General features: G+C 43.4%; 1 protein-coding gene across 3 annotated transcripts in view; it reads left to right on the top strand.

The window, feature by feature from the left end:
* The window catches only part of garnl3 (GTPase activating Rap/RanGAP domain like 3), a 105,984-nt gene extending 102,477 nt beyond the window's left edge, over positions 1–3,507 (top strand). For all 3 annotated transcript variants that reach the window (XM_083642430.1, XM_083642429.1, XM_083642428.1), the window contains 2 exons: positions 1,776–1,896; positions 2,761–3,507. In XM_083642430.1, the coding sequence (XP_083498556.1) occupies positions 1,776–1,896; positions 2,761–2,926 (287 nt within the window). In that variant the 3' untranslated portion in view covers positions 2,927–3,507. The remainder of the gene's footprint in view (positions 1–1,775; positions 1,897–2,760) is intronic.
* The last annotated feature ends 7,289 nt before the right edge of the window (positions 3,508–10,796 follow it).

The following is a 10,796-nucleotide window of genomic DNA, read 5'->3' as shown; positions in this document are numbered from 1 at the left end:
GACTATTTCTCACCCCATGCGAAAGCCCCAAATCGGCCATGAGAGGCGAGGGGCAATCCTGCTGCTCCTGCGCGCGCGCCCGCGGCCTGGAGCTTGGGGGCTCGTGCATGAGGATGCGGCTGCCTCCCGCTTGACTGGCCATGAGAAAGCGCTTCCAAGTCGGACTGATAATATAAACAACATCATTTGAGCTTATCCAGGTCAGATATTTATAAAGTAATGACACATTCAGCGGGAAACTAACTATAATTAAGACATGTGCCAACTTTGACGACATTTGGTTCAGTAGTTTAAGAGCAAACAGGTTTTTTTTACTTCCTGAAAAGTTTCTGTTTTGGAGATTCGAGGTCCTGGAACGACAGCAGCGATATGTAAGGGTTCATGCACAGAGGGGATTGTCGGGAAAGAGATGGCTGTTTGAGGAAGCTCCCATTTATTAACATTTCAACAAAACAACATAACACAACACCACCTGTGTTTTTTTTTACAGTGCACACAGTGTCCGTGGTGTGGTGAAAAGAGGGCAAGAGAGGAAATTAAAACAGAAGTGGATTTATAGTTAGAAAGAGTGCTAAAAAAGAGAGATTTCTTTTTTCTTTTCTTTTTTTTTTTTTTTGAAAAAATCCATAGATAAGCCGCACCGTTATATAAGCCGCAGGGGCCAAAAAAGCCAAAAAAACGGGGAAAAAGCCGCGGCTTATAGTCCGGAATTTACGGTAGATGCTTAACCACGGGTCACATGACTATTTTTGCTGTGTCTCTTAGACTACTATGGTAGCCCCTGACTAGCCTTAGGCCAATCCTAATTCATTTTTTTTAATTCATCCTCTGAATACACGTGATCTATTTGGATTGAATGGAAGATATTAGTGCGATCGGAGTGAAAGGGAGAGACGAGAGATTTGAGGTATTTTAATTCTCACACCATATCTTAACAGTGTTCTCTCAGAAAGTGAATCTGTAGACTACGTTTCACACAATTGCATCAGCTGAAACTCAGCGACACATTTTAATATGGCTGCTCGATTATGGCAAAAATCATCATGATGATTATTTTGACTGTTCTCCCATTGATTAGCTGGTGTTTTTCGTACCGGTGTCCTTCGCAGTTGGGTTTCCGTTTGGCCATGGTTATGCGTAGTGATGCCTGGTGGAGATCTGCACTCTACTGAGGGCACTTTTCTAGTTTTGACTGATATTGAGATCACGATTGTTTAACGCTATTACTCATCGACTTTGGCAACATCATGCATTTATCCAACTTGGGGAAAAAACGTGCCTTTTTAATACTGGATTTCTGAAAAACTAAAGCTAACTAAAATACATAATATATTTTATATATATATATTTATTTTTTCTCACGTTTTACTTTTAGACAAACAACAGATTAAAATACTAATAACTTTTGATCTCAGAGAGCTATCTCAACAAAAAGTTGCATATAGGGGAGAGTTTCTAATTTATGGAAATGTCAACAAATGAATGTCAAATACCCACCATGTGAAGGGTTTTTGCAGGCCACCACACAATTGTGGGAAACCAAAATTGTAATTGAAATTAAAATTTGATTACTTGATCACTTGATTCTAAGTTGAGTATCAGCACTGGACTGTCCAAATAAAGTGGGACTTCTCTTGACCATGTTAACCCGTGATCATTCTCTGTTAGCTCATAGCAAAGAAACGGTCCTGTAGAAAAACAAGTCAATGTTGTGGCCAGCTGTCTATACCTAAGTCGTGTGTGCTGAGAGCTGATCGTGGGCGTTCACTGTCCAGGCTTGACAGAGGAACCAAGTGGGAAGTCGGACAGTGGGACGGTCAAACAGAGGAAGGTGAGCAAGAGGAACACGGAGGAGGAGCCCAAGGCGCGAGCGCTGACATCGACCAACAGTGACAGGTAAGAGATGGCGAGCAGATTGTATTCACCATCGTCTGCGGCACCATCATCCAACATTCAAACTTCACACAAACTTTTTAGTACCTGTTTTTATAATGTAGGTCTATGAGGCCATTTACACCTGGTGCTAACATGCGTTTTCTGTGAGCAGATTGCAATCAGATTGTGTTGAAATGCCAGGTGTAAACACCCCCAAAACGCATTGAAGAAGGATTGCACTCTGATCGGCCAAACCACCTCCGGAGGTGGTCAGGGATGCATTGTGTACACAGTGAACACAAGTGTAAATGCAATGTGTCCTCTCAATCTGGATACAGCAACTTTATGCGGATTGAGAGGACAACCATTTCTGCAATGTGATTACAATCAGATTGCAGAAAATGCATGTTAACGCAAGGTGTAAATGGAATCAGGCTGAAGTGATAAAATACAATCTGATGGCAGAAACCACATGTTAACGCCAGTGTAAATGGCCTCATCGCGAGGCCTGTTCAACCCATGCCCTCTTTGAACTCTACTAACGACTCTTTCATACTTTGTACAACAAACTTCATCCAAACTTTAAACAGGTCACACTTTTACTACTTTATTACCGTACTCTTATTCAGCTTGTTTATACCTTTTGTACTTTTTGAGAAATTGCAGTTTAAGTTTTATACTTTTTTCAACCTTCATAATGGGACATATGGAGCCAGCCTTGAGTGTGTGGTGTGATGTCACAATTCACTCTTCAATTCACATTCACAGTTTCAGTCAAACAACAATAAAACATACATGGTGCCGCAACAGTTGTCGGATGTCAACAGAAATCTATGAATAGCCACATAAAACAGAATTATTTGAGTGTCTTTCTGTCCACAACAGGTTAGCGTCTGAGTCCACTGAGACAGACTTGGACGTCGGGCGGCGCTGCTCGTCGGGTTCCGAAGCCGAGCCGGAGAAGGTGGTGCTGCGAGACGAGAGCCCGCCGCTGGCCAGCGCCTTCGCTCTTTCTACGTCCTTCGAAGAGGACGTCCTGGACCTAAAGTGAAGACAATCCCACCTTACCTGCACTTCTCTGCCCGCCCTCTCCCATTCTGTCCTTGTCATTATTTTGGTTCGGTTTGCTTTCTTAAGTTGTCGTTTGTTGAATTATTTTGTTTTTGTTTGTATTTTTTGTTTGTTGTTTTTGTTTATATATCTGTGTTTATATATCTGTGTTCTGGGTCCCCCCCCCCCCCCCCCCCAAATTCATCAGACACGGTTGGTGCAATGGGAGTGCGAAGACGTGTGTGTGTGTGTGTGTGTGTGTGTGTGTGTGTGTGTGTGTGTGTGTGCGTGTGCGTGTGCGTGTGCGTGTGCGTGTGCGTGTGTGTGTGTGTGTGTGTGTGTATGTTTTGTAAGCAGTCCCTCGGCCACTGTATGTTGCCTGAATAACCCAAAGAGGCGGCGAGGTTGTGTGGGGGCGTGGTTTATTTGGAGTTTGACACCCTGGAGATAACGTTTGGAGATAACGTTTGGAGATAACGTTTGCGGTTTCATTCCAAAAACCAAAAACTGAATGTAAATCTACGCACCAAGGCACGACAAAAAAAAAAAAAAAAAAATGTGTTCACCATGCCCTCTTGAAGTTGCTACAGCTTAATGTGTTGTATATTATGTGATTATTTCCAATCCACTTTCAAATGTTGTATGATATGCATAATGTATGTGTACATCTGTTTATACATGAAGATGCATACACAGTGGCAGGGCGTGTATGCCTGTCATGCCTGTAATGCATATTTATAGATATATTATAAAAACACATTTTATTCACATATTTAGTAAAAGTATGATGTTTTATGCTCTCTTCACATTATTCGTCCTTGTTATTCTCCTTCTTGACGGTATACAGGTAGACAGGGCTGGAGGCAACGTCTCCCACAAGTGCCATTTTCCCCGCATCCTCCACTGAACTACACCTCTAACAGCCACCATTATGCCGGTGTCTGACAGTAGCAGCCATGTTTGTAGTCCAGACTAGATATGAACCTACCATGGTGACCCAGAACTACATCCAGTTAGCATAAATCCACACAATGGAGGCACTCCTCTTAAAGCCACATGCACTAAACATCTTGCCCATAAGAATGAGCGTACCTTAAATCTGCATGACTTGCCTTTGCTACGAGTATTGTGTCTTTTGTGCCGATAAAGCATCTTTGGATACCACGGGGTCTGCATCGTCACGCACACACGCACACACACTACAGGCCACAAGCTGAGCTGGTTAAAGAAGTGTGTCACCAGACTGTCACGTGTGAAGGCAGGAGGCTCAAAGTGATTCTCTCACGGTGCAAGGTTATCGTAACTGAAAACTAATAAGTCGGAAAACATTGCAGTTCAAAGTCACTGAAATACGAATAAAAAACTAAATTTTATGGGGGGGAAACTAAAACGATCTTGTCTACTTGTAAAAAATAAAACAAATATATACGTGAATTTCTTTTTAGTTTTCGTCTGTTTGTTTATGTGCAGAGCGAAAAAATACTTTTTTTGTTGAAGGATTTTGTGTTCCAAACTTTTAAGTTAGGATGTGTTAAAAAATTCTTGTAAATAAAATTGAAAGAGTGTTTGACTTATTGTTTGTACTACACAGTACCTGCTATGAACTTCTATCATTATACCTTCAAGAAAATACCACCCCTACCAAAAACTAGATACTGAAACTAAAGAAAAACTCAACTAAAACTAGTAAGTACTTAATCAAAACTAAATCGACCAAAACCATACTGAAAACAAAATGAAAATGGAAAATTCTAAATGATAATAACCCTGGTTTAACACTCAGTAGTAATAAGCCTGGTATAACACTCAGTAGGACCAGACAGACTAAACTTAAAGGTGCTTTGAGTAGAAGCATCCATCAAATGAGTCAGCTGCAGTTTGGAGGAAGGAAGGCTGTGAAGGTTTTCCACTCATGTCCCTCTACCTCAGTGGGAGATCAGCAGGACCAAAATGTAGTAAGAATAATTATAATATTAATGGTTTACTTGATTTACCTAGCACTTTCAAAACAATGTATGTTCTAAAGTGAACAACAACAACAATAATAATAAAAAGTCTGATTAATAGAAATACCAAACTTGAATTTTAAAACAGGGACGAATACATCAGGGAGGTACAATATGTGGGACTAATGTGCACCTGGGCTGCCGGGTACATGCAATGAACTGCATTTAAATACCCGTTAGGACAGAAAGCCAGCAGGGTCCCGAGGGCCAGGGAATGACAACCACTGGCTTAAATAGAGGCACAGATGGCAGCGTCCCGAGCAGGTTTGGTCTTAAATGTAGACAGGAATGGCCAGGGGGAGCGTGGCAGTCAGGTGACAAAGTGCTGTACTCTTTTTACCAGGTGTTTGATACTATCGTCTTTCATCACATCCGGCACTGAGGGAGTTAAATCGCCCGTGTGTGTCTGAGTGATAAGAACATATCACACCGATGTGTTGATGAACACAGTGAAGGCAGGACCAGATGAGTTGGTTCGAGTGTGAGAGCGCCTCCGTGTGGCGACTTCACAACACTGCTGCCCTCAGATCTTTGCATGAGCTTCTCTTGCTGTGTGCCTCTCCCACATGCCTATCAGTCTGTTCTGTGTAATTTGCTCTTCTCGGTGTGAACCCCTTTGACACTATTTTGCAACACAGAAAAGTTCAATTAAAAAAAGAAAGGGGGGGGGTAGAATGGGGTGGGGGTATTTTTACAAAGGCATTCTACTTGCTATTTATTACTATGAGTGTGGGCGGTTGGGGGATGCCTGGCAGTCACAGTTTGTAATCCTGCTTCTCTCACTAATTTTTCCCTTCCTTTTACTTCTGTCAAGTCCTCTTTGTTTCTACCTCCCCCTTGGCATTTTCAGTGTGTTTTTTTTTTTATCTGAATCAATATTTACTGTTTAGACTGTTGCTGAACCTCTGTGATATCAAAATGAAAGAAAAAAAAAAGAAAAAAAACACCAAGTGTCTTAAAATATTGTATCGCCATCGTTTTTAATGCCAAGTACTACTTGTAAATGTTTGTGTATCAAATGTGGCCTCAAATGAAACTGAACTATATTGTTATTATTATTATTTGAGCAGTTATTTTAAACAAGTGCTGTAGACCACTGCTGTGAAAGTAGTCAATTCTGTTCATTGATATGTAATAAATATTTATGAAATTTGATCCGATTAGCTTGTTAATTGTTTTCTAATCCATATCACACGTCACACTAATAGTCTCAGTCTAGTATGATCACAGAGGTTGAAAGCTGTCTTAATAATTCCAATCCAAGGGATGACCAAGAGATCGATATCCCTGTATCACAAGCCTGTCTCAAAGGACTTTACAGAGAATGAGCCTAAATACATCTAACTGACCAACAATCAGTCATATAGATCAGAATGATATGGAGGAACAAGACACACAAAAAAACATTCTAGCGGGACAACAGCCTGCCTGTTCTGCATCGTCTACCTTAGACCCTCAATGCACACAAGGAAGCACTTCCAAGAAAACCTGGGGGAGGTTAAGAGGCCATATCCAAAGCCTCTTGTTGGGACCATCCCCCGTCACACACCCCACGTCAGCCCCATCACACACCCCACGTCAGCCCTGTGACCCCACGTCAGCCCTGTGACCCCACGTCAGCCCTGTGACCCCACGTCAGCCCCATCACACACCCCACGTCAGCCCTGTGCAAAACAGCTATTTTCATACCAAATATGAGAGGAATGTTGTGATGGATAGAACCATCACAGAAGGTATTGCAATGCTGCTGCAGTAGTAGCAGTGTGTGTGTGTGTGTGTGTGTGTGTGTGTGTGTGTGTGAGAGAGAGAGCGAGCGAGAGAGATGACTGCAGGCTGTCCTGGCACTTGTGAACTGACAGTTATTTTAAGAGTCTCCTGACCTTTAACCTCTTTCCTTTGGGAGTCTTCTCGCACACACCTCCAAAGGAATACACACACACACACAAGCATGAGCACGCACACGCACACTTGAAGTTTCACTGTTGCCCAGTCAAAATGTGTCAGCATGCTGGCAAGTCAGTCTTCCTCTGGGACTGTCTGCAGTAGTATTTAGTACAATATCTGTTCATACTATAATTGGAGAGCTGTTAGACTTAGCGCACAGTTACATGATAACGCACAGTTACACAGTGACATAGTTGCGCAACTGTGATGTCACTCGGACAGTTGTGATGTCATCAGTGATGTCACTCAAGCAACTGTGATCTTATCTTCTTCTCTTCTCTTGTTAAAATTGGCTAAGTGGGCTCTGTCCGGGCAGTGTCAGTCACGATTTGTGACGGAAGTGAGTTGCTCAGAATTGATCAACTGTGATGTCACTCGAGCAGTCTCTACTCTACTCTAACTCTACTCGAATTCTAGTAATAATAATAATTCAAATGCAATTACATTTCTTTTTTTCAAAGTCAAGTCACTAACTCAACACTATGTAATGAACAGCTGAGATGTGATTATGCAGGGAGCCACATACAATTTACCCTCTCAGTTCTAATGGAGGTGTCTTGCTAACGAACACGTTCAAGTGTAACAGTGATTAATGAAGACTGTGGCCACAAGATGGGGCTAAAATATACATTTCAGATGGATCTTATCATGCATAAACACAGTATTAATAAAAGAGGGGGCAAAGACTATGAACTTCTTGATAGAGGCTGAATTTATCATATACAGTGCATCCTTATTATTATTATGTAATATCCATATTACAGCCACTATCAAAGACTATGAACTTCTTGATAGAGGCTGAATTTATCTCCATTGTACAATCAGCATTTTGTTCCCTGAAAACATCCAATGAAAGCTGACAAAACAAGCTCAAGTGTTTGAGGTGGAACTTCCTGTACTATAAAAGCCTCTGATGCCCCGAAGTTACAGGCAGGTCCAGGCCAGGGGCCACACCTCTGATGCCCTGAAGTTACAGGCAGGTCCAGGCCAGGGGCCACACCTCTGATGCCCTGAAGTTACAGGCAGGTCCAGGCCAGGGGCCACACCTCTGATGCCCCGAAGTTACAGGCAGGTCCAGGCCCGGGGGCCACACCTCTGATGCCCACGAAGTTACAGGCAGGTCCAGGCCCGGGGGCCACACCTCTGATGCCCACGAAGTTACAGGCAGGTCCAGGCCGGGAGCCACACCTCTGATGCCCACAAAGCTACAGGCAGGTCCAGGCCGGAGACCACACCTCTGATGCCTACGAAGCTACAGGCAGGTCCAGGCCGGAGACCACACCTCTGATGCCCCGAAGCTACAGGCAGGTCCAGGCCGGAGACCACACCTCTGATGCCCCGAAGCTACAGGCAGGTCCAGGCCGGAGACCACACCTCTGATGCCCCGAAGCTACAGGCAGGTCCAGGCCGGGGGCCACACCTCTGATGCCCACGAAGCTACAGGCAGGTCCAGGCCGGGGGCCACACCTCTGATGCCCACGAAGCTACAGGCAGGTCCAGGCCGGGGGCCACACCTCTGATGCCCACGAAGCTACAGGCAGGTCCAGGCCGGGGGCCACACCTCTGACGCATCCACAGGATATTTACACACCCAAAATACCATCTTGTCATTAGCATTCTATTTGACCCATGCTGTATTGTATTGTAATGTATTTCATTCAGAGCAGAGGATTATCCCGTACATCAACACCTCCCATGCACCAAAGAGTCTGTTATGCGGTCACGCTTCTTTCGTTGAGAAAGAAGTGGATGTTTAGACACAAAACATTCCACAATTATGAAACGTTCCTTCTCTGCAGTTTGGAGTTTAGTCATCGTTGGTAGGAAAATCACTGGGAATGGTAATCGTTTTCAGCTCGGAAAGTTATTTTAATTAGAGCTGCCAGCCGACAAAAAGAAAAGAAAAAAAACGTGTTTCATTTAATGAGAAAGGACTTATAGAGAATGAGAGAAGATGTGCTAAATACAAACAAATTGTTGTGTCAGATAAACGTGAAGATGCTGAAACATTGCTCTTCCAGATATGGGATGTAAAACTATGGATAAACACAGTTAAAGGAACAGTTCACCCAAAAATGAAAATTGTGTCCAGTCACCATTAACTTCAGTACAGTACAACTGAAGTCAATGGTGACTGGTTTTCTCTTGAGTTGTGCTGGCAACCTCCCTGTGTGTTACAGTATATGGACACACTTCACCTGTGTTTCAACTGGCATGAGGGTGAGTATAGATGACGACACAATTTTCATTTTTGGGTGAACTGTTCCTTTAATCCAGTGATTTGGGGGTTCATTACCCCCTTTCCATGATTTCTGAATCCAAGTACCCCCTTTACCCGATTACATTTTGCTTAGAAAACGTCTAGAGAAAGCTAGAACATATGATGCAATGAATGAAAGAATGATGATGATAACCCATTGAAGAATATACCATTACAAAATGAGAAATGCAGTGAAAGAGTTGCTTTTATGTCCTCATGAGCAGATTTATTTTAATGTTTTATTTATTTTCATTTATTCTTCCATTTATCCATTTCCCCCTTTCTCTCAAGTATCCCCTGTAGTACCTCCACGTACACCAGTTTGAGAACCACTTGCTATGGGTCAACACCCCTCAATAAACTGGTTGACATGTGGACAGTGCGAGGGTGAGGAGTGAGGAGGACCACCTGTCTGCATGACTGAGCACCGCCTGGACAAAGGTTTCTATACCTCTGCTCGGCCTCCCAGGCCCCGGCCGGCGCCCCGGGACGTTCAGTGGACTCAGTTCAGACCCAAGGTCTTACATAATAGGCTGAGGAATGCTGCAGCTTTGGCGTGAGCTCCTGGATCATCTCAGACACACACACACACACACACACACACACACACACACACACACACACACACACACACACACAGTGAGGCCCTCTCCCTTCACTATCGGAACACACCATGTGTCTCTGGGATGGGGCCAAGTCAACAGTGGGATCTCTACACTGAAAGACAACTAAATTAATGAACAGATGATTTGAATGTCATGTCAGTGATTTAGCTGACTCGTTACATTAATTGACTTAATGTCTTTATAAAGAATGATCTGGTCTGGAGTCAAAAACAAGCACGATGGAAAGCCTCCAGCGAGGAAAAAAAAGACTAAAGGCTTGAACTGTAAACACAGTGTCAGTGCACTCGAAATCCAGTAACGGAGTAGAAGCTTGAAAACTAATAAAAAGTCTTTATTTGTGGTGGCTCAGGGCCAGCGAGTTTGAACCATGAGGTCTTCATCAGAGCGACAGATGGCTCCACAATGAGCAAGTCCCAATTGAAACCTATACTACAGTACAAACCAATCAAAGACAACTAGAACCAATCAGACACAACTAGAAGTGCACTCGGAAGAGCGCAAACTTCTGCCAAGGCCAATACTCCAGTCTATGCTATTATGCTAATTTTGTGAGTCGGATCGGAACCTTCACCCACATCCCTCCAGCCACTCCCCCTACCCAGCTCTCGAATCACAACTCTCTATGATCTTCCTATCCCTAGTCTCGACGCCAGACCCATGAGAGATACACTACGTTACTGCATGCTGCAGATCTCTCTCTGTATGCGGAGCGCAGCGATTCAACGTAATATTTTAGTCTGGGGAGAGACTATCCTATCCCTAGCTATGGCCTTTTTTTCCTAGCCCCGCCCCCTTCCTTGACCCAAATCGGATCAGATCCGTGCCCAAATTGAAGGGGTTCTTCCTCGGCTGTGGTTTTTCTGTAATCCTGCTAAAAGACAAATAGACAAAGGGGCACCGAAAACATGACCTCCTCGGCGGAGGTAATCAAGGCTCATGCAAAAACACAGCGGAGATAAGAAAACACAAAACATCGCCTTATACATTCAATGAAATAATTTAATACAATACTTAAAATCGCCACAAAACAGATGA

The sequence above is a fragment of the Poromitra crassiceps genome (assembly GCF_964638095.1).
Source record: "Poromitra crassiceps genome assembly, chromosome: 8".
Lineage (NCBI taxonomy): Eukaryota > Metazoa > Chordata > Actinopteri > Beryciformes > Melamphaidae > Poromitra > Poromitra crassiceps.
This window is presented reverse-complemented; position numbering and strand designations above follow the sequence as displayed.